Genomic DNA, 23,087 nt, shown 5'->3' on the forward strand with positions numbered 1-23,087 from the left:
TTAGCAGATGAGAAACGTCTTGTCCTCAGGTCACACACTTAGCGGCAGTGTGCTGCCCCTTTTTTCTGGTCAAGACCACCGCTTCCTTTCTAAATATTTCCACTCGTGTGTGTCCATGTGCCATAGGCTGTGCGTATTGTTTCGTTTGGTGGTGAAATTCACATAAGATAAAATTCACCGTTTAAACCTAAAATACGCTTACAATTCAGTGTCATTTGTACTTTGTAATGTCGGGCAACCGTCGCCACTACCTAGATCTAGAACATGTCACTACTCCGAAAGGAGACCTCGCAAGCCTTCCTACCCTTTAGGTGAGCGGCGTCTGTTTGTACTTTTTCTCATAAATGTAACCCACACTGGGGTCCAGCCCTGCGCTGGGTATCGCCGTGGTGTCCTGCGCCTAGAGCTAACCCTCTGCGGGAAGCGTGTAACACACCCTCGTAGGAGAGAGCCGCGGCAGCGCAGACAGACTCTACCTGGAAAGAGTCCGCGGGCGACTTAAGTACCCTAGCCGCGTCAGCTCCGCCCAATCGACGCCCGCTGCGGCTCCCTGCGCGCTTCTGGTAGGCTGTTGTGTCAGTCAGTCAGGAGTGAGGGCCCGAGGCGGGAGGGGCGGGGGAGAAAGCTGGCCAATCGGTGCCCGCTGTGGCTCTCTGCGGGCACTTGGTAGGCTTTTGTGTCAGTCCGTCAGGAGGGAGGGCCCGAGGCAGGGGGCGGGGGAGAAAGCTGACCAATCGGCGCCCTGTGTGGCTCCTGCGCGCTCCTGGTAGGTCCCCACATCAGTCCATCAGGCGGGCTCGTGGGCGGGGCGGCGGCGGCGGCGGCGGCGGCGGCGGCGGCGGCGGCGGCGGCGGCGGCGGCGGCGGCGGCGGCAGGCGGGCAGGCAGTTCCGGGCGCGCGGCGGAGGTTGGTGAGTGGCGCCGCGGGGGTTGGGGTCGGGGGTCGGGGTCGAGGTCAAGGGGCGGGGGCGGCGGGGCGCGCGGCGCCAGAAGGCCCGGCGTGGGGCACGGCCGCCGCCGCGCGCGGGTCTGAGGGGATTTCTCGGAGCCGGAAACTGAAAGTCGGAGCGGGCCCCTCACAGGAAAGTTCGCGAACGGCGGGGCGTCCACGGCGGCCGGCCCGGGTCCGCGCGGGGTCCACGCCCCCCGAGCCGCCCCCGAGCCTCGGCTGCGGCCCGCGGCGCCCCACCCCTTCTTGCCCCCGAGGGGCTTCCTGCCCCACTCGGGGTCCGGACGGGCTCCGCGGGCGGCCTGGACCTCGGGGGTCGCCGCTTGTCGCTTGCTGCCCCGGGCCCTCTCCCCGTGCCCCCGACCCCCCTGAGCTTGGGCCTTGTCTGACGGTGACACCGAGCCCCGAGGTGGATGGGGAGGATGCAGGGGTCTAGGGAGCTGCCGGGGCGGACGGAGCCTGGCGTGGGGACTCACAAAACTGCTGTGTGTGCGGGGCCAGACGCTCCCTGGAGGCAGAGCGGGCTCCTCGTGGACCGGACGGTGGGGACGGGGGAGAGCTGGGGACAGCTGCGCCTGTGACAGCAGCCGCTCCGCCCGGCCTTGAATCTAGCAGAGCAGGGGGCGTGCCAGGCCTGACGCCGGGCCCTGCGTGACTCAGGGGCCACATGTCCCCGGCTAGCAACTCAGTTACTGGCTTTAGGTGGAGGTTCCAAGCAGCCCAGAATTGTTGTTTGAGTTTTTTTTAACAGCTTTATTGCAGTGTAATTTACGGACCGCAAAACTCACTGTTGCTTGAATTTCAAACAAACAAAATCATAAGCAGTGCTTTTTTGAAAGCCTTTTCTGAGGAGCAGAAGCTTTCAGTGCTTTCAGCAGTAGCATCTTCACACACTCAAGCGGCCGCTCTCTCTGATTCCAGGCCCCAGCCTGGCCGGTCCCCAACCTCAGCCCCACGCCTGGGGACACAGCCCAGCCCCCGTGAGGCTGCAGCTCCCAGAGGCCGGAGCCGTGAGTTGGGCCTCTGTGCTCTCTGGTCCTTTGGCCTGGGACAGCCCTGAGCGCACCTCCTGACACACCCAGGCCGCGCCGTGGGCCCTTCCGGTGTCCCTCCTGCGTCCCAGACCTCTGCCACCTGAGGTGGCATCGTGCCCTGTGGCCCTGGCCTGCTGACTGCATCGGTAGTGGCGCTGCCCAGTCTCCCCAGCTCCCCGCGTGATGCACAGCAGGAGCCTGGAAACATCCACGCGGAGCGACAGGTAGAGTGAAGGTCACGTGTGTACATCACTGGCTCGCTCACTCTGGGGAGACAAACACGCATGTCCTTCCTCTGGGGACCTGAAGAAACGGGTTGTTTCAACAGTGGTCGTAAACTGCGGACTAGAGCGCAGAATTTACAGCCATCACTTGGTGCTGGAGAAAACGTTTTCTCCGGGAAGAAAAGGCCTTCTGACTTAGTTCTGAGCCAGGTGTGGGCCCCCCTCTGGCAGTGGGAGATGCCAGCCCGCCCGCCCGCATGGCCAGCACACCAGCGCGGACCGGGCACGGTCCAGCAGGTGGGTTTCCACCGCAGGGCAGCGCACACATGGGCAAGGGGAGGAAGGTCCAGAGAAGAAAACCCAGAAAAAATGACCCACAGGTTCCACAGGTCATGCCGAGAACGGGGCGCACGCCTTCCGTCTGTTCCTGAGTCCCCACCTGGGCTTGATGCCCTGCCCCCCCTGCGTCCTGGGCCTGCTCCTTCGCGGAGATGGGTGAGGACCGCTCCCTCAAGGCCTGGGCTGTGTTAGCAGAGGAAGGACGTGTCCCCGTTCCACAGTGCGGCTGAGCCTCGGGGGGTGAGGGGGGCAGGCTCCGCGGAAGCTGTCCCCTGGCTCCGGGCAGGACCAGAGTGGCCACCGCGTTCCCTGCAGGACGAGCAGGCGGTGGAGATGGCGTTTGGGGCAGGTGTTCCTGGGGACTGGCTGTGATTTAGGGAGGCGAGTACACAGCAGCGGCGGGGGTAGGAGGTGAGTAGTGGAGGTGACTACAGTGCGGGCTCCAGGATTGGGGTGCCCTGCTTTGTGGCGGGGTGGCGCCCGGCGGGGCCAGTGGTGCGGCACGGAGGAAGGGTCAGACACAGGGGTATAGGAGCCAGTGGCCGGCGGGAGCCTTGGGAGCAGGGAGGGCACCCCCGCACCCCCCCATGGGCCCGGGTCCCTCCTCCCTGCCTCCAGGCCCGCGATGCTGCCGGGCCGAGGAACGGTGCGGGGAGGCGAGGGTTGTTCAGGAAGCCGAGCAGCAGAGGCCCTGGAAGCCTGGGGGTCTGAGGGAGGAGCCCAAATCCCCAGCTCGTATTTAAGGGCCTCGGGAGGCTGCTGCGGTGAGTCAGGTCACAGTGGACGGTGGCCGGGCCCAGTGGTAGCAGTGTGGTCAGGTCCTGGATGTTTGTAGCAGGTAGAGCCAGTGGATTTCCTGGCCCGTTTGAGGTGGGCGTGAGGCGGGGCTGAGGCCTCAAAGGGGCAGAATCGCTGCGTCGTCATTGATCAGCGTCTCCCTGTTGATGGCCCCAGATTTTCATAAGAATCTGGGTGTGTTGATGGCCCGAGTAGCTGCGAGTGGGCGCGGGCGGGAAGGGACGGCGCAGCGTTTGCTGTGTGCTTTAGTGTAAACGGTTGTTGGGCGCTGAGTTGGTACCAGACCACTTGGCATCACGTTGAGCTTGAACGAAGATGAAAGTAGTGTCAACGATAACGTTCACGTGGACCTGAGGTCCTGGGGTCTGCACTCGCACGCTGTGTGCGGTCACAGGTCCCTGAGAGTTGCTTCAGGAGGCTTGGACCTGGGGGGCCCAGCGTGGCACGCAGCAGGGGCAGCTGTCAGTGGAGCGTGGATTTGGGGGAGTTTGGTCCTTGCGTTGGGGCATCCCAGAGGGAAGCTCCTGGGTTGAACCCGTGTGTCTGATGGCAACAGGTGGCCCCCAGCAGCCGAGTGCTCCGTCACCTGATGTGATGTTGGTTTGGGCAGCAACGTCCCTTCTGAGAATTAGTCCCTGACCCCCCCACACCGGGCTGAGGACGGAGGAGCCCAGCTGCCCAGCGGCCTCCGGCTCCGTCGGGGTCTCGGCTCTTTCCCTGGGTCCTCCTGCTCTGTACCCAGGCGGGACCTGGGCTTGGGAAGGGGGCCTGCAGCACACGAAATGGCAGAACAGCGGTGGGGTGCCAGATGCCCCCCACTCTCCTGGGGGTGGGGAGGCAAGAGGGAGCTGCAACCCCACCTGGGGGGGGCTTCTTTTGTGTTAAAACCGGTTTTTGAGGTTATTCTGCCATTGTTAATATTATGAAGCAGGGTTATTCTGGATAAACGTGCATGGGTGTACCATAATTAGGGATTTCACCATCTTTTTTTCGACTCTCCGGGAATAGAAACTCCGTCTTTTTCTTTTTAAAATGGGGTATACATACAGTAAAATGCACAAGCCCTAAATGTACAGCCAGATGCACCTGTGTCCACGTATACAGTCATTCGTCGCCTTCCAGAAGCCCTCACGTCCCTCAGGCAACACTGACTCTCCCGCACGGAAGGCTTCTGTGTTTCGCTTCTCACAGGGTTTCTGACTCCAAATGTGTGGGTTTCCCCACACCAAGCAGTTCTGCCTTTCTAGATAGATGCCGACGGGGTGGCCGCCTGGTGTTAGCACACACCCCTTGTGTTAAGGGTTTGGTCGCTCAAGGCTGCCCCCACCCCACTTCAGATGCCAGTGGGGAAGCGGGGCCTCCCATACTTCTCACTGACCGACTGTAAATTGAGGGTCCCCATGACCCCCTCCTTGGGGTCAGTAATTTGCTAGAAGGGCTCAGAGAAACATGCGTAACAGCCCGCTGGGAGAGACGCACAGGGCCAGGTACAGGGAGGGACGCGGAGCCTCCACGCCCTCTCCAGTCCCCCCTTCCCAGCACCTCCACATGTTCAACCCAGAAGCTCTCCAAACCCGGTCGGTCGTTTAGGGTTTTCACCGGGGCTCCATTCTGAAGGCAGGATTGATTGAATCACTGGTGATTAAGTCAATGGCCAGTGTCGCTGCCGCGGAGATGGGGGTGGTGGTGAAGGGGCTTCTGAGTAAACAAAGGTGCTCCTCTGTCCCCATGGCTCAGGAAGCCCCAGGGGTTCTGGGTGCTTTGTGCCAAGAACCGGGATGAAGACCCAGCGTCTGTTGTATCCCAGTTCCCAGCCCCAAGGGTAACTGCTGTTCTAACTTCTATCGTCGTAGGTTAGTTTCGCCTGTCCTCGAACTTCATGTAACTGGAATTATCCTGTAAATAATGTTTTGTATCTAGTAGAAATGCCGTTTCAACAAAATTCAAGTTTGTTGTATGAAGTTAGTGCGTTCACGTCTGGAGCATGTTTGGGGAGTGAATTAAGTGTGAGACCAGGGCCGGGCCGTGTGGGAATACTTGTTCACACTCCCAGGTGAGTCGTGTGAATGGATGTAGTTCTTGTTTTTTACCACGTCGCCTGAAAGTCAGGATTTGGAAAATAAACTGGAAGCTTGGAAGGACCAGTAGGGGGTTTTGGTTCCATATTGGAGGCTTGTAACATCTGACCCCTAAGTACAAAGGCTGCCGGTCGCCCAGCCCCCAGCCCCGTGTGACTGCAGGTGGGTGGAGTGTGCGGCGCCAGGAGGGTCCGAAAGGGCCAGAGACTCGGAGTTTTCTTCTAATGTTTGGGCAGGTGGCACGGCAGCGCTGAGTGTGGGCACGGCGCTGAGTGTGGGCACGGCGCTGAGTGTGGGCACGGCGCTTTAGAGTCTGTATGACGTTTTCCATTACAGTTCTCGAGGGTTCAAGTGTATGACTGTGACTTGAATAAGACATTTAAGGCCTGAAGCACTGAGACCTCCTAGGGCGTGGCGGGGGCGCCCTCTGACCGCGTAGCTGCCGGCCCTCCTGCCGCGCCAGGTAGCCGTGACCGCTGAGCGGGGAAGACGAGGCCCACTGTGTGTTGGGGCCTTTTTCCTCTTTACTGCTCAGAAAAGAGACCGTTTGTGGTTCTTTTATGTCCAACAGGAGTAAAGGTCCATGGATTAATAAAATGGGCTCAATCTGCCACAGAAGGTGTGGTCAGTCGGCCAAAAAGTGTTTCCCCCAGGCCGGCCACATTCGGGCGGAAAGTCATCGCAAAAGAAGAAAGTCTCTCCTGACAGGTCCCCTGGAGACTGTTTTTGAGATTGGCAACAAGAAAAGCGTCACCCTCATCCTCGCGCCTTGCACGAGCTTCATTTTTTATTTTGCTTTCTGGCCCTGCCTGTGTAAAACATGGCTGCAGTCATAGAGGCCTTTGCGTTTAATCTTGTTTATTTTGTTTGTCTATTTATTTATTTATGGCCGCGCTGCGGCTCCCGGGATCTTAGTTTCCCCAACCAGGGATTGAACCCGCGCCCTCGGCAGTGAAGGTGCGGAGCCCTAATGACTGGACCGCCAGGGAATTCCCACATTTCATTTAACACCTTATAATGAATACAGAGTTTCGACCTAAAGAAGATGGGTTTTTTTTTTCTAGTTATATTCAAAAATAAAAACTCCTCTTTCTCATGTAGTTTGGAGCCATGATATTTTAAACCATCAAGGTTACGAAATCAATTTATTAGCATGACCAGAAAAAGAGGGAAGCTAGGAACGTGATCCCTGTCACGCGGGAGGGAGTGCACCTTCACGGGCCTGTGTTCCAGACGTGCACATGTGTGTGGCCGCCACAGCCTGACCTTGAGCTGCCCTGGCCCACACTGGGGGCGTATCTGTGAGCTCTGGGGACTTTTTGTTCACATCGTCCACCAAAAGCTTTTACTAATAAAGGCACCTCTCATGCTTGCACATCTGTGTTGTGAGGGCTTGAAGGAATGAGATCCCCCAGCTGTCGAATGGACAGATGGACCCTCCAGGGGCCAGGCCTGCCAATGTGAGGAGAGCACGAGAAAGGCAGAGCTGTGCCCTCCTGAGGTGCCTGGGCACAGCGTCCCTTCTGTTGGTGGCTGGAGGCAAGAATGTCGGTTGTGAAACGTCCTGGGAGCTGCGGAAGGCCCTCCGAGTAAGGCCTCCTGTGTTACAGACCCCACAGCTGACTGAGAGTGGCTTTGCCCAGCTGCTAGGGGACGACACCGTCTGTGCTGTCCCCTTGGTGTCAGGCCAGCATAGGACAGTGCACGTGGCCTCCTGTGCACGGTCGCTGCCCAAGCAGACACACCCCCCCACCCACCCACCGGAAAGGGGCAGAGTTTCATAGCATCCTGACTTGACCATGCCCAGACCCCAGAGCAGACGGGGTGTGTGCTGGGGGCGTGCGGGGGCAGGGGGAGCTCTTTGGGGGTTTGCACAAAGGACTGGGGCAGCCTGCCGGGGTAGTGGACGATGAGCAGGTCTCTGAGCGCTGTGGGGGACCCTCCCCCCGCTCGCCCATCCCGGTTACCTTGCCTTGGCGGCCTTACCAAGGCCTGGTGGACGGCAGAGGGCAGCTCTGAAGTGAGGGGGACCCTGGCTGTGGGGACGGGAGCAGAGCAGCAGCTGCACACAGGCCGCACCCCCATCTTGGGGCTGAGGGTTGGTACGGCCGTCTCCTGGGCCTGCCCGGGGGCGTCGCCTGCCAGGCTGTCCTGTGTTCTAAGGACACATTCACACCTGGAGCCTTGGGGAGATGGCCAGGCGCAAGGATTGGGGTCCGCGATCACGGTCAGATGGGAGCCCGGCCAGCTGGCCTGGGAGCAGAGGCCCCGGCCGGGTGGCCACAAGGACAGCCCGCTGGGCCCAGGGCTGCGGCGGGTGTGCGGGTGCCCGCTGTCTCAGCCATAGCCCCGCCTGCGCAGGGCCCCCCGGAGCGCTGACGTCCTCCCTCTCAGAGGTCCAATGGCCCAGGCCTTGCATGTCCCCGGACCCGCCGTGACACGCTGTGCTCTCCCTTAGGGCTTGGCCTTGGTGGGGCTGCGGTGCTCATGGCTGCGGCCAGCGCGACCCCTCCCGGCTCTCTGGACCTGCTGCAGCCTGGCTTCTCCAAGACCCTCCTGGGGACCAAGCTAGAGGACAAGTACCTGTGCTCGGCCTGCAGGAACGTCCTGCGCAGGCCCTTCCAGGCTCAGTGTGGCCACCGCTACTGTTCCTTCTGCCTGAGCAGCATCCTGAGGTAGGGGCACCGGGAGCAGCCAGGAGCGGATGCGGATGCCCGCGTGGCCCAGGGCTGCTTTGGTGTGGGCTGAAGTCAAGCATCTCCTTAGAGTCTGTTTTCCCTGCTTCTCCTTGTCTCTGGTGGGAACTGGACCGTTTAAGATTGCCTGGAGGCTCCCGCTCCCTTTGTGCTGGGCGCCCGAGTCCCTGCGGGGTCGGGAGGTGGGGCCTCTGGCCCGTCAGCAGGAGGACAGCGGCCCTTGGTCCTGGCATCTGTCTGCGTGGGCCGCGTTCAGGCGGGCCGGGGTTTGGGGCTGGGCTCCGAGTGTCTCGCACGGTGTGCCGTGTCCGCTGGCTGCCCCGGTGGCCGACGGAAGCTCCGGAGCACGAGCCGTGGCGTGGGCCTGTGTTGGTGAGGCCGCGGGCCTCCCACCCTCCGCGGCGGGTTTCACAGTGCGGCCTCCCCCTCTCCCCACCAGCTCCGGGCCCCAGAACTGTGCCGCCTGCGTGAACGAGGGCATTTACGAGGAAGGCGTCTCTATCCTGGAGAGCAGCTCGGTGAGTGAGCCGTCCACGCTGACGGTGTCGAGGGGAGAGGGAACCTGGGAACGGCTGCGGGAGAGGCGCCCCGGTCCCGAGCCTCCCCCGAGGCTTGTGGTGTGGGGCGCCAGGCGGGTGGGCGGCTGGGAGGGGGCTTACCCGAGGGACGCCCTCTCCCCAGGCTTTCCCGGACAATGCTGCCCGCAGGGAGGTGGAGAGCCTGCCGGCCGTCTGTTCCAGCGAGGGCTGCACCTGGAAGGGGACCCTGAAGGAGTACGAGGTACTGCCCCTCCCGCAGAGCAGCTTCAAGCCGGCCTGACTCCCGCGGGAGGGGTGCAGCTGCTGCTCCGGGCGTGCCCACCTAGACTCTGGAGCCGGGGAGCCCGGCGTGTGGCCCGGGGTGGGGTGCCCACCCTGTCTGGGCTGTTTCCTGGTGTGTCCGTGGACGCGGTCCTGCGGCCGCAGTGCGGTGGCGGTGAGCAGCGGTGTGCGCAGGGACCCTGGTCCGGCCCTGAGAGTGCCGCGCAGGCAGGAAATTAGCTTTCTCGCGGACGGGACTTTGTTGTCTTTCCTCACTTTGGATAGTGCTGACTCTGGAAGACGCAGGAATAGCCTGCACGTCCATTCTGGGGTCACAGGAAGGCATCTGGCCAGTGACAAGGGCAGTGGCTGGGTGCATATCTTGCCGGCCTGTCTCTGCCGCGCGAGGCTGGCCTGTCGGGGTCCCTGTGTGCTGGGCCTCCGGCAGCCGAACCTGCGGCTGTGAGCCCGGCCAGACGCTCTTCCTGGTGATCAAACGCCCTTAAAAACTTACGTCTCCAAGGTACCTGCGCACGAGCGTTCCCAGCAGCCAAGTGTCCCCGGCAGAGGGCGGGACACACAAGATGGGGGCTGGTCGTGCCGTGGAATAGTGTCCAGTCATGAAAGGAAGGGAACCCCGCCCCAGCCTACAGCGGGGACGGACCTTGGGGACATCATGCTGAGGCCACTCTCAATCAGCTTTGGGGTCTGAGTGAGATGAGCCCAGCACAGGAGGACAGAACCTGCGGGACCAGCCCTGTGAGACAGGAGGTGGAGTGGAGGCTGCCCGGGCCGGGAGGTCGTGTGCAGTGGTGCAGAGTAACGGGCTGGGTCCTCAAGGTGGGGAGGCCTTGGTGCTGTCCCACACGGCCCCGGCTGGTGAGGCTGGAGGGGCTGTTTGCGGGGGACCCGGCTCGCCTACGCCCAGGGCTGCCCAGGCCGCGGAGCAGCCTCCCTGCCACGGGGTGGGCGCCAGGCTGCGACTGAGTCACGACACGGGGGAGAGCCCGTCAGCCCTGGAACTGGGGTCCTGGGTTCCTGGTGGGCTCCTCCCTCCTGCTCCCGTCCCGGGCGCTGCGTGGCGGCGTCCTCTGGTCCTCTTGACCGACTCGACTTCGTGGGCTTCAGGCTCTCGGTTGCGTTTTGCCAGAGGAGCAGCTTGGCTGTGTCCGGGGAGGAGCTGGTGGTCGGGTGGACGGAAGCTGGGCTTTCCTCCGACGGGCGCCTGGCCTGGAAGCGGAGGCCTCTCTGTGCCCTTCCGGGGAGCCGGACTGCAGTCCGTGGACAGAGGCCCCCGACGCCCAGGGGCCACCGTGGGGCGGGGGCGCAGGCAGGGGGTGCTGCCACCGGGCCCTGCTTGGCAGACGGGCCTGAGCTGTTGTTGCCCAGCACTGTCCAGAGAGCCGGCCTCGGGGCAGGGTCTCTCCTGGGGGGGGGGGGGAGCCCCAGCAGGGAGTGCAGTGGGTACTCTGTGTCACCTTTTGAAGGGACCAAAGAGCCCTGGGGACAGGCGGACTAGCCCCAGCTCCCGAGTCCTCTGGGGTTTCTGCCGCCTCCAGGCCGCCGGTGCAGGTGGCGGCTTCGCAGGCCCCTGGCCGAGGGCCTGGGACCGCAGCCAGCCCGTGGGCCCTGCGCCGGCCCTGCAGGCATGCGGGCTGGAAAGTCCCTGGCTGCACCCGGGGAGCTCAGGAAAGTCCCTGGGGGTTGGTCACGTGGGAGACGGGCACTGCTCTGGGTCTCTCGGCGCAGCCTTTGACGTAGGGTAAACCTGTCTCTAGCTGGGGTGAGACCCCACCTCGGGGGGCGGGCGGCCACCTTGCTGCAGCGGTGGCCCCGCTCCCAGCCTGGAGCCAAAACGTTTGCCCTTTGGGCTGCTCAAAATTGGGGGGGTGCTGGGAAATGCTGAGACCGCGGCTGAGCTCCTGAGAGTGTGGAAAGATGGGGAAAATCCTGGTCAGCCTTTGAATAAGTTTTTCCTTTGCAATGATGTCTAGTATTTTCTAAAAACTCAGTGAATTAAGACTCCGGTTCAGTTAGAAGGTGTTTGTGGAGTGGCTGCCAAGCACACAAGCCCTGGGGACCTGGAAGCGAGAAGCGGGGGCTGCGCGGGGACCGCTCTTCCGGGAGCGAGAAGCAGGGGCTGCGCGGGGACCCGCTCTTCCGGGAGCGAGAAGCGGGAGCTGCGCGGGGACCTGGGAGCGAGAAGCGGGGCTGCGTGGGGACCTGGGAGCGAGAAGCGGGGGCTGCGCGGGGACCCACTCTTCCGGGAGCGAGAAGCAGGGGCTGCGTGGGGACCTGGGAGCGAGAAGCGGGGCTGCGTGGGGACCTGGGAGCGAGAAGCGGGGGCTGCGCGGGGACCCGCTCTTCCAGGAGCGAGAAGCAGGGGCTGCGTGGGGACCTGGGAGCGAGAAGCGGGGGCTGCGCGGGGACCCGCTCTTCCGGGAGCGAGAAGCAGGGGCTGCGTGGGGACCCGCTCCTCCGGGAGCGAGAAGCAGGGGCTGCGTGGAAGCGACAGCAGGGAGAAGGGGCCTCGGGCTTCAGAGGAGGGGTCCGGGCGGCCCTGAGGGAGGACCAGGTTACGGGGACATTTTGCAGCTGAAAGGTGAGCAGAGTCGGATGTGCTCGCGTGTCAGGGAATCCAAAGCTGAAATGCCTGAGTGTTTAGCTGGAACTCTGGTTGAATGAATACTGATTTCTCTGAGCCATCTGGTGGGAGTGGGAGCCGACGGAGCCTGTCCCAGCCTGTGAGGGTGCTGGTGCCCCTGCTCCAGGTACGGGCTTCGGGGGCACTGAATCCCGGGGGCGCCTGCTGAGTGGCGAGCGGTGTGGGGCCGGGTGGTCAGCGCTGGCCGCGCATGACCCTCTCCAGTTGTCCGGTGGCCCCGGGGCTCACCCTTGAGCATTTTCTTTTGCTTTGATCAGATCCAAGTGCCCTCTGGGTGCTGTCGTTTTTGTTTCACGAGTGTGGTTGTTTCCGAGGCTCCCCTGTGGCTCGGTGTGATGGTTTGTGCTGTGCTCAGTGTGGCCAGACCAGGGCCCTGTCTGGGGAAGCTGGGGGTGCCCTTGCGGTCGAGGGAAGTTCCTCCCGGGTGTGGCCGCCGTGGAGCCTTTGAGGAGCTGTCGCTGGAGCGGGAGCCCTCGGGGAAGGTGTCCCCTCTGCTCTGCTTCCTGTACCTAGTGGCGTCCTGCCCACCCGCACGGCCGGTCTGTGTCCTGGGGCCGGGCCTCTGCAGCAGCGTCCACGGAGCTCCGTCGGGTTGAGTGGGGTCACCGGGGAGGCTTGCTGAGAAGGCCGAGTTCCATCTGATGTGTGTCCCTGCGGGAGACGTGGAGCCCAGGGTCCTGTGAGGAGGCGGGAGTGCCACGGGCACCACGTCTGAAGTCTCCGCGCCCCGGCTGCTGGGAGAGTGCCACGCGTGCCGTGTCTCTGGGGTTCACCTGGCACCACTTCTCACTCCCCGAATGGTGAGCTTTGGCCCCGGCAGCCGAGCCTGCCACATGGGGTGGAGACTCGGCCGGCCTGTTCGCTCGGCCTCGGACTGTGGGCCACGTGGAGACAGAGCCCACGTGAGGCACCTCCTTCCTCAAGGTCACTGCGGCTGAGCTGCCCCAGCTTGTCAGGCGCCCAGCCTGAATCTTGGTGGAGGTGCTGACCCCACGGCGTGGATGTGCTCGGTGCCCAGGCTGCGTACTTACCAGGAGTCGATTTTGTGTGATGCGTATTTGATCACAGTTTTTAAAAAACAACAGCAAACAAACCACCATCTCCCGTTCTCTGCTTACCGGCCCGCCGTCTGTGCCCCTTCCTGGCCGGCGTTTCCTGAGAGCTGCGCACAGCTTCTGTCTGTCCCCTAGGCTCGCGGCCCCGTTTCCAGGTCCCACCCTTTCTCACCTCTTCAGCCACCGCCACCTCCGCTCAGCCCGCTGCCGCGGCCGCCCCAGTGCTGCGCTGCTCAGGGCCACGCCTGTCCGGGTCGGGCCCCCGCTCTGCGCAGTGAAGCGGCAGCTGCAGCTCGCCTGCCCTCCTCCCTCCGCGTCCCTCCCCGCGCTGCTGGCTTTACCGGGCCCCGCCTGACCCTTCGGAGGCCCAGGCTGGGACCCTGCCTCCCTGGCCACATCACCCTGCGTGTCCTCAGCTCCAGGAGGGCGGGGACGGGGGCTCTCAGCCTGGGCGTCGGGACGAGTGGGCACCTGCGTTTCCGTGTGCTTCTCGCTCTGGTCCCCACGGCGTCACTTCTCTGCCCTCCGTCCACTTAGAACCTGTTCCCGCAGCCCCTCTCACTGTCCCCTCTGTGTCCCGAGGGTGGGGTGCCGCCGGCTGGATCTGGGTCCTGATCTCTGCGCTGGAGCAGGGGTAGTGGAGCGAACGCGGTGGCCCCCGTGGCCCAGCGCCGAGAACGAACCCAGCCCGGGCTGCGGCCGGTGGGGCAGTGGCCCAGAACCCCACGGGCGCTCCGCCGACGCCTCACTCCCTTCGTTGCCAGAGCTGCCACGAAGGACACTGCCCGTTCATGCTGACCGAGTGCCCGGCGTGTAAAGGCCCGGTGCGCCTGGGTGAGAAGGGGCACCACCTGGAGCACGAGTGCCCGGAGAGAAGCCTCAGCTGCCGGCACTGCAGGGCGCCCTGCTGCCTGGCTGACATGAAGGTGAGGGCACGCCCGGCGGGGTCGGGGCTGAGCTCACACGGGGGGACGGCAGCGTGCGGCCACGTCCCCCTCGCTCGGCCAGCAGCCTCCCTGGGTTCACGCTGAACAGGCCCCGAACACCGTGTGGCTTTATCTGAAAGTTGTCGCGTGTTTGTGAAGGGCGGGCCACCTTCCCGTGGGTTACATCACGGCTGGAGCTTCTCAGGGTTCCTGAGGTCACAAGCGAGCTCGGTGCCCACGTTTCCGGAGTCTGTCCGTGTGGGTCACGTGGATCTGCTGGGTCGGGACGCAGACGCCCCCTGCTGTCTGCAGGTCTCTTCACCTTCCGCCTTTCCCTGTGGGCGTCTTTTTCTCTCTGCTGGGCCGTCAGTCTGCATTTGGCTGGTCGGGTCCCTACGGTGTTTTTCCCCCCCCGGGAAGCCCAGCTCTAGAGGCAGCCCAGGGCCCGAGACTTCGGGCGCCCACGCGTTCCTCGTCAGGGGTCTCGGAGGTGTTCTGGCCGCTTGGCTCCCCCGCCACCAGGAAGTCCGCCAGCCTGGCACCCGGGTGGCAGTACTCAGGGCGCTGGGGTGCTCCTGCTCCTGGTGTTACCCCCGCAGCTGCTGGTCGAGGGCAGGCCCTGAATCTGCAGACCTCCGTGTCGCACACCGTCTCAACCTCGGGGCTCAGGAGCGATGCTGGCCTGGCCCCAGCTCTGACGGCTGCCACGTCTCTTCCAGGCGCACCACCAGGTCTGCCCCAAGTTCCCTTTGACCTGCGAGGGCTGCGGCAAGAAGAAGATCACACGTGAGAAAGTAAGCACTCCCCTGGCGCCCCTGAGCGCTGACCAGCTTGGTGCTCAAAGGACAGGCTGCACCTCGGCTCTGGGGGGCGGGGTTCCCAGGGTGGGGTCGCGGGCTCCTCTTCCTGCCACCGCCCTCCCGCTGCGCAGCCTTGCATCATCTGAGCCACTTGGCCCCAGGGAGCGGGGATCTGGGCAGTTGGACTGTTTACCTGACGTGTGTGTTGATGGCTCTTCTCGCTGCGGGAGGTCTGTGTCCCTGAGGACGGGGCGGTGGCTCGTCTGTGCTTCTGCTGTGGCGATGGTTCCACAGGCAGGCCCCCAGGCCCGCCCTGGCTGTGCTGGGAGCTGACTCGGGGCGGCCAGGCAGCCTCCATGCTCTGGGAGGGAGGGCGCACGCTCACATGCCTGTGGGAAGCCTGCGCTTGGTCCCCGGGGAGGCAGCTGCAGTTTGTTCGATGAGGCCCCTTTGTCTCTGTTTGAGCTTCTGAGGTTGCTCTTTGGAGATGACGCATCTCGTGGATTTGTCCAGCGGTTATAGTGCTCCAGGGCAAGAGCTGGGAAGAGAGTGATTCCGGAAGCTGGTGGGGCTCGGATCCCTCCCGAGCTGTCCTGGTCGCGCAGGCCTCGCCCACACGATGGGTGAAGACAGCATCCAGGCTAGCTTAGGTGGCATTTCTCAAGTTGTGAGCGTGACCGAGAGCTTTTTGCCTGAATTTCACCTGCGTTTCTCTTCCTGGGGAGCATTTGTGACTCCCGTGCGTTTCTTGGCAGGGCATTTGTCCTTTTTTTTCTCTGTTTTTGGAGCTCTTTGTGTATCAGAGCTGTAAGTTGCAGTTATTTGTCCTTTTATTTTAGTTAATGGTATTTTTGGTTTGTTTTTGTTTTGAGAGGGACTTTTCAAGGTTTTTCTCATTGTTTCTGGATTTTGATCCAGAGTTGGGATTGTTTTCCGCTCCCAGGTACAGAGGAAATTCTCTGCTTCCTGCAGGTGTAAGTCTGATTTCTCACGTTTTGGGTCCCTGGCAGGTGGCGGCCAGTGGCGGCCCCTGCCCCTCCCCCCACGTCTGGCAAGGTCGGCCTGGCTGCGTCCCCCTCGGCCCAGGCGCTGCCCGGCTCAGCTGGCCACCCTCTGGGTCTTGGGTTCTGCTCTGCTCGGAGTGTGGCCGTGGGCCAGTGCCACGCCGGGTCAGCGCTGGGGCCCTGATCCCTGGTCAGGCTGGTGCTCCTCACTCTTGGCTCGGTTTGGAACCCAGGCTGTCGGCCCCCAGGCCCCAGGGCCTCAGACCGGCCTGTGAGGGAGGAGGTGGGCAGGGCTGCTCTCTGGGACGCAGAGGCCCACGCACGGGACGGGCTCTGCGGGCGATTCCAGACGGCCCACGCGCCTCAAGCACACACGTGCACGCGTTTGCGTGTGTGCGCGAGGGTGCACTGCAGCTTTGGGAGCAGGTTGTTGGGTTTTGTCCGGCCCGAGCGTGCAGAGGCCAGTGGGGCAGGTGCGAGGGTCCTTTGATGAGACTGACCCAGTCGGTGCAGACGTGGCTGGAGCAGAGGAGGACCGGTGTCTGATGTCAGGCCCGTCAGTTTCAGGACCACGTGAGGACATGTGGCAGATGCCGAGTCCCCTGCAGGTTCCACGCTGTCGGCTGCCCCGAGATGGTGAGTCCAGGTCTGCGGCGGGACCGCCGGGAGCTCCTGGTTCCCAAGCAGAGGCCGGCGGACGTGACCGCGCCCTGCGGACACTGTCTCCACTCCACCTCCAATCCGGCCCTCAGGTGTCCCGGCTCTGTCCACTCGTCCCCCAGGTGAACCCTGGTGCCCGGCCTTGACCGCCCAGGTGCTGGGAACCCCCAGCGTGTCGCAGCCCCCCGCGCTCTAGCGATGCCCCCTCTGCCCGTCCTCTCACCTCACCCAAAAGGCTCACCTTGCTCCACCCGGCTCTTCTGGCCAAAAGCCCAGTGGTCGTTCTGGACCCGCCTCCTGTCTCTCCCACCACGTCCAGTCTCCCAGAAGAGCCTCCATTCTGCCTGCAGAGGGGTCCTGGAGCCTCTCTGCCTCCCCGTCTCACCTCTGTGGCCTGCGTGGCCCTCCTGCGCGATCGCACCCTGGTCACTGGCCTGGCTGTCCTCCAGCACGCTGACTTTCCCCGGGCCCTGACCCACCTCCTGTCTGCCCGCCGCACCTGCCAGCTTCTGTGCGGCTCCCTCGGGCCTGGGCAGCTCCCTGCTCACGTGGCCCTCGCCCTCCTTTCCCACCTGTTCTGTGCCCCCGAGGGCTGGGCGTGTGCAGGCCCTGCAAGCGGAGGCTGGCTCCACAGATACGGGCACCCCAACCCTCTGCTCTCAGCGACACCCCCGCAGCACTTCCGGTGGCAGCAGTCCTGGCGGTGTTGTCACTTGGTGACTGGACGACACTTGGTCTCCGTGTCCTGCTTTGTTTTTTCTAACGAGGGTGAACAAGGGCAGCGCCTCTTCCGTTCGCTTGGTTTGTGTGTGACATCCTGCTTCTGGGCAACGCGGTGCTGCTGGTCATTTCCCGCTCAGGCCCGGGGATCCCTGGCGTGGGGGCCGTTAGAGGCCAGAGGAAGGGCCTAGGGCACACGCTGCCACGGCGTCTTCACGTCCCACTGAGGACGAGTGTCCTATTGACCCTGTGGATCCAGCTGGCCTCGGCCCAGCTTCTGGAAGCCTCAGGTGCCCGGCCATCCCAGGGTGCTCCAGGCACTGGACCTCACGCGGAGGTTCATCCCTTTCTTTCCATTTTAGGCTTTTTGAGGCTGTCTGATCCTCCAAACTCATTGTGGAGCTTTGGAAGGGATGTGGCTGCAAAGCCAGATCTGTAGGGACTATTGAAGATGCGTTTTATCCCCCTCCCCCCGCCCAGCCGCGGCCGCTTCTTTTGCGGTGTTTCTCCCGTCACCTGAGTCACGGGTGAGTCACGTAGGGCGGTCTGTGATGCGCAGACGTGGTTGAGTGCAGACAGCGGCAGACGCGGCGCTGGCAGGTGAGCGAGAGGGCAGGTCACCCTCGTGTCGCCGCCGCGCGCCGGGCGCCGGTGCTCCATCGAGGTGTGCGGCCGCGGGGCCCCGCTGGGGCTGAGCGCGGGCGTCGTGCCTCGGCAGGTGGAGGGCGAGAGGCGGCAGGAGCACGAGGCGCAGCAGCTCCGGGAGCACCTGGCCCTGCTGCTGGGCGTCCTGCAGGCCGGGCCCCCCGCAGGCGACGGCCGCCCCCTCCTCGGCCAGGGTGAGCGGGGCTGGGGGGCCAGCACGCCGGGCCCGGGGGCAGCGCCCGCCACGGCGGCGGAGCTGCTGCAGCGGTGCGAGGCCCTGGAGCGGAAGACGGCCACCTTCGAGAACATCGTCTGCGTGCTGAACCGGGAGGTGGAGCGGGTGGCCATGACTGCCGAGGCGTGCGGCCGGCAGCACCGGCTGGACCAAGACAGGATCGAAGCCCTGAGTAATAAGGTTCGTGCCCGGGGTGCCCAGGCCTCGTCGGGCGGGTGCCAGGGGCTCAGGGGGCTGCAGAGCCAGGAGTTTGAGGGCAGCGCCTGCATTTCCAGCGGGCACTCGGCTCTCCGCGCTGTGCCTGAACAGAGCTCCTCTCTGAGCCCCTTCCCCGCAGGGTCCGACGCGAGGCTCAGAGAGGCCGAGGGTGGAGCCTCTTCTCCGATTGGGGGGCAGAGGTAGCCGTGGGGAACGTGCCTGGTGCTTCGTGCGGGTCCCACGAGCGCGTTTCCTCCTGGGGTCGGGGGTCTCGTGGGCATGGAGCCCATCCGAGAGCAGCTGACCCAGCAAGGCTGAGGCACTGGGCACGGGGGCCGTCCTCCTGGAAACGGGGGGAGACAGGCGTGGGGGTCGTTTCATAGCGCGTTCCTGCCAGACGGAAGCTGGTCTCTGTGGAGGCGGGTGAGCCCCAGGCTCCTCTGGCCCGGCGCCCCAGGGGCGCGTCCTGACGGGCCCCATGCCCCCAGGTGCAGCAGCTGGAGAGGAGCATCGGCCTGAAGGACCTGGCCATGGCCGACCTGGAACAGAAGGTCCACGAGATGGAGGCGTCCACCTTCGATGGGGTGTTCATCTGGAAGATCCCGGACTTCGCCAGGAAGCGCCAGGAAGCCGTGGCCGGCCGCACGCCCGCCATCTTCTCCCCAGGTGCTCTTCTGGAACTTGCCCTCCCCCTGAGCTGCTGCCACCCTGGGCCCCCACATCCCCGGGCTGGGGTCCGCCCCCTGCTGCGGCCGGGAGCCGCAGGGTCCCCCGGCGGAGCCTGCCCGGCGAGCCGGCTCGTCACCCCGCAGTCACCAGCCTCGTGTCAGGGTCACGTCTCGTTCCTTAAGCGGCAGCCCCACCACGTCCGCGGTCGCCCCTCTGCTCCCCGTTGGACATGAGGCTCGTCCAGCCGCAGCCCCTCTGCCCAGAGCCCCTGCCTGGTGCTCGAGCCTCAGTCCAGCCCCTGAGGTTCCTTCCCGGTGGGTAGCAGGGCCAGTGCAGGGTCGCATTTAGGGTCTCTTAAAAGTGCCGTGTCTGACGAGTGCTTCCATTTTCAAGAGAAGTCTGTTTGCACGAGCAGCTGACCGCGTGCCTGGAGGAGCACGTTCCCTCCTGTGCCCTCCACCCTGAGTGGCGTGTGTGTGTTTCCTGGGGAGGTGGCCGCGTGGGCTGAGCCCTGGGCGCTCACCAGCACCTCCCCACAGCCTTCTACACCAGCAGGTACGGCTACAAGATGTGTCTGCGCGCCTACCTGAACGGAGATGGCACCGGGCGCGGGACGCACCTGTCCCTCTTCTTCGTTCTGATGAAGGGCCCCCACGACGCCCTCCTGCGCTGGCCCTTCAACCAGAAGGTGCGCGAGGCCCTGCCCCGGCTGTGCTGGCGCGCGGGAGCCCCTGGGTGACAGGTGTCGGCGTCACCACGCCTCAGTGCTCGGCCAGTGTCCATTGTCTCCTGGGCCATGCCCCTGGTCAGCCACTCGGGACCAGCAGTTAGTGGTGGTGCTGCTTCAGAGAGTTTGTCGCAAGGAAGGAGGGCCGCCAGGGGGCCGTGATCGGAGGGCATGGCCCAACCCTTGGGAAGCCAGAGCCCACGCGGGGGAGGAATTGGAGACCCGGGCACTAGTCAGGACAGCCGCCATGATGACGCTGGGCAGCCCCGTGGCCCTCGTGGAGGAGGTGGCGTCACTGAGCGCAGGGCCGACTCGTGCTTCTCCCTGAGGGGTGCTGTTCCTGGGGGTGGGGACAGCTGCGTGAGCTCTTTGGTGAGAAAACGTCCCTTAGACAAGTGTTGTCAGAAAAAAGCACAAATGGACATGGCGCGGGGTGCTGGGCTTCAGCCTCGGATCCTGGTGTCAGTGGACAGAAAACGCCAGGATGGGCACAGATGGACAGACCGGGCTGACCCGTGGCGGCCGTGCTCCCGGCACTTGACTGCAGACCGGGCTCCTGGCGGCTGGGCAGGCTGTGACTCACGTGCTGTCCCCTGGGCGCTCTCCTCCCAGGTGACCCTGATGTTGCTGGACCAGAACAACCGGGAGCACGTGATTGACGCGTTCAGGCCTGACGTGACCTCGTCCTCTTTCCAGAGGCCGGTCAGCGACATGAACATCGCGAGCGGCTGCCCGCTCTTCTGCCCCGTCTCCAAGATGGAGGCCAAGAATTCCTACGTGCGTGACGACGCCATCTTCATCAAGGCCATAGTGGACCTGACAGGGCTCTAGCTGCTGCTCACGGGAGCGGGGCCACCGCGCTGGGCGGGCACCTGCGAGCTCACAGGCAGGGGCCGCCTCCCGAGAAGGGGTTCAGCCCAAGGCCATCGGCGTGGGCTGTGGGCCGTGCAGGTGTGGAGCCCTCAGCCTGCAGCGGGGCGGCCGGGGCCACAGTGAGGAGCTGCTGGAGAGGAGGGACGGTCTCAGGCCCAGCTGCCGCCCCAGGGAGAGCCCTGCTGGGCTGGTCTGACCAGGCCGGCAGGTGGGGAGGGCGTCCCGTGTCCCCTGCCCTGCAGTGCGTTCAGGGCGCATGTCCAGCGCCCCCCCCCCCCCGCCCAGCTCCCGCAAGACACGTTGGCTTCCCTGTTGGGTGTGGAGAAGTCGCTGTTAAACCCTTGAATCTCTGCGGTGAGTGGTGTCCATCTGGCTCTCGTCCTGGCCATCAGTGACTCTGGCCGGGGCCTGCTGGCCTCCACGCCCCATGTGTCGCCAGCTCCTTGAGCGGTTCCGTGGGCTCCCTGACACTGCAGGCTGGCTCGTGCGGGCCTCGGTGAAGCCAGCCATTCTCTCTTCTGCAATGTTACTAGCTGGGCAGCTCCTCGTCCCTCAGGCCTCCCCAGGGGCTGCCCTGGAGAGCAGGGCCACGTGCGTGCCCCCGATTCTGGGCCTGCCCCGCCCCTCCGTGCAGGGCCCCCGGGCCTGGAAGAGTGGCCGATGGCTTCGGCTGAGTTTGGGACCTGACAGGTGGTGTCTCCCCAGGACCAGGACTTGCCCGGCCTCCAGGTGTTTCCTCAGCAGCGGCAGAGCCCGGGCAGCCTGAGCACAGGCTTGCACCTCGGCTGGACCCGGTCAGGGCCTCAGCCTGGGGGCTGCAGGATGGGCACGGCGTCCTGGCCGGCGGCTGGCCACACCCAGGTGCGCTAGTGACCAGGACTGGGTGCTCAAGAGCCGGGGTCCTTCCAGAGAACCTGTGACAACATCGTCACTTACTTCTCTATTTTGAGAAGTTAAAGAATTGAAAGGCACAGAGAATAATAAGCTCCGTGTGTCCAGACTTAACAGATGTACACGTTTTGAACTACGTATTTTAATTAAAAAGAAACATTGCAGAAAAGTTGAAGTCCTTCTGCTTCCTTTCCCTCTCACCACCACCTTCACTGGCCAAGGCACCGGCCTCATGGATTTGGATCCTTTTCAGTTTTAATTTTTGTCTCTGTGTGTGGTCGCCCACAAGTAAGGCTCGTGTACCGAGTCCCCTGCGGACCCCTCTTCCCCTCCCCCAGGGAATGCCTGCCTGGTGTGCTGACCACCGCGCGGTGGGCCGGGCGCAGACACAGACGGTATCCCTCCTCCCCGTTCCCTCGGGCACGTGCCTCCCCGCGCTGCCCTCCTGACCTGGACACAGCATCCCCGCTGCTGCCCGTCCCATCCCGTCCAGCCCTTGCTGCTTGTGCGTGCAGGCTTGTTGCTCCTCCAGGGTCCCTGCCTGCCGCCCGCCTGCCTGCCTACTGGGGTGTTGGTCCTGTTTTCCTCCTGGTCGGAGAGAGCTCCCAATATTCCCGGAACCTGGCCCTGGAGCACGTGCGGGCTGTGTGTGCAGGTGTGTACAGAAATGGAGCGCTTGGACACACTTGGGTCATGGACAGTGCCGCTGGCCACTTAGTCAAGAAGTCCCAGCCCCCCGCCCCCACCGGGCTGACAAATACTGTTTTCTTCTGATGGGTTTTTTTTTTTAATTAATAAATTTATTTATTTATTTTTGGCTGCGTTGGGTCTTCATTGCGCGTGGGCTTTCTCCAGTTGCGGCGAGCGGGGCTACTCTTCGTTGCAGTGCGCGGGCTTCTCATTGTGGTGGTTCCTCTTGTTGAGGAGCACGGGCTCTAGGCGCACGGGCTTCAGTAGTTGTGGCACACGGGCTCAGTAGTTGTGGCTCACGGGCTCTAGAGCGCTGGCTCAGTAGTTGTGGCGCACGGGCTTAGTTGCTCCGCGGCACGTGGGATCTTCCCGGACCAGAGCTCGAACCCGTGTCCCCTGCATTGGCAGGCAGTTCTTAACCACTGTGCCACCAGGGAAGCCCTCTTCTGATAGTTCTAAAGTTTTGTTTTTAACATACTGGGTTTTTACGTTTGAAGTTTGTCTATACGTGGTGTTTGTGTATGTGTTTCCATCAGGTCAGTTCAGGTTAAACCAAGTAGATTAGTGAGTTTGTTTCCTTACCCTTAAAATGAAACAGAACAGTAAAACGAGAGGCGTAGAAAGGTACTCTTCACCCACGAGGACAAAGAGCGGGAAGAAGGTGACAGCAGAAGGAAGACTTGAGCCCGCTGGGAAGGTGGGACGTGGGCACGGGAGTGGCTGCCCCGAGGTGCCCAGGGTCCGGAGCAGGCAGCGCTGGAAGGGCGTGGGCTCGGAGACTGCAGCGGGAGGGGTCTCCATCTGGGGGACTTGCCAGAGGCGCTCGGGACAGGTGCCCGCCCTGCGATGGAGCGAGGAGTGGACGTCTGCAGTCAGGACTGCAGGCGCCGGCCCTGCCCTCGAGGAGTGTGAGCTGCTGTGGGGTCACTTCTGCCAGGAAACCAGGGTTCCGGGGGGAAACTGAGCTCCAGAGGAGGAACCCAGGGGCGGGCCGCTGCCTTGTAACCTGGTTTAGGACGTTCCCGTCACCCGCCCCCTGCCCCTGGCAACCACTGACTCACCAGTCTCCCCCAATTTGCCTGTGCTGGACATTCGTATAAGCAGAGTCGCGCAACCTGGCCTTTGACGCCTGCTTCTTGGAGCATAAGGTTTTCAAGGTTCTGCAGCCTCAAGCTGAGTGAGCCTCCCGGTGTGGTGGACGGACACACAGTGGTGGACTCGTGGGTGGGCCCGCCTTTGGCTGCTGTGAGCACGTGTACGAGTCTCAGCGTGGACGTGTGTTTCGGACACGCAGTGGTGGACTCGTGGGTGGGCCCGCCTTTGGCTGCTGTGAGCGTGTGTACGAGTCTCAGCGTGGACGTGTGTTTCAGACACGCAGTGGTGGACTCGTGGGTGGGCCCGCCTTTGGCTGC

The 23,087-nt window shown here is 63.7% G+C and overlaps 1 protein-coding gene across 3 annotated transcripts; it reads left to right on the top strand.

Annotated features, from left to right (window-relative positions):
- Positions 1 to 850: 850 nt before the first annotated feature.
- TRAF2 (TNF receptor associated factor 2) lies at positions 851 to 21,752 on the top strand. 3 transcript variants are annotated; one of them, XM_059926081.1, is made up of 11 exons: positions 851 to 910; positions 7,880 to 8,096; positions 8,557 to 8,635; positions 8,799 to 8,897; positions 13,402 to 13,563; positions 14,283 to 14,357; positions 15,929 to 16,003; positions 17,466 to 17,807; positions 18,314 to 18,491; positions 19,034 to 19,182; positions 19,834 to 21,752. In XM_059926081.1, exons 2-11 carry the CDS (start codon positions 7,909 to 7,911, stop codon positions 20,050 to 20,052), a joined length of 1,566 nt encoding a protein of 521 aa, XP_059782064.1. In that variant the 5' UTR covers positions 851 to 910; positions 7,880 to 7,908; the 3' UTR covers positions 20,053 to 21,752. The 3 variants fall into 3 exon arrangements, with proteins under 3 accessions (XP_059782064.1, XP_059782065.1, XP_059782066.1); XM_059926082.1 differs by having other exon boundaries at positions 871 to 906; XM_059926083.1 differs by lacking the exon at positions 851 to 910 and adding an exon at positions 1,863 to 2,206.
- Positions 21,753 to 23,087: the final 1,335 nt, after the last annotated feature.

Source organism: Balaenoptera ricei, chromosome 6, assembly GCF_028023285.1.
Source record: "Balaenoptera ricei isolate mBalRic1 chromosome 6, mBalRic1.hap2, whole genome shotgun sequence".
In the NCBI taxonomy this organism is placed as follows: domain Eukaryota; kingdom Metazoa; phylum Chordata; class Mammalia; order Artiodactyla; family Balaenopteridae; genus Balaenoptera; species Balaenoptera ricei.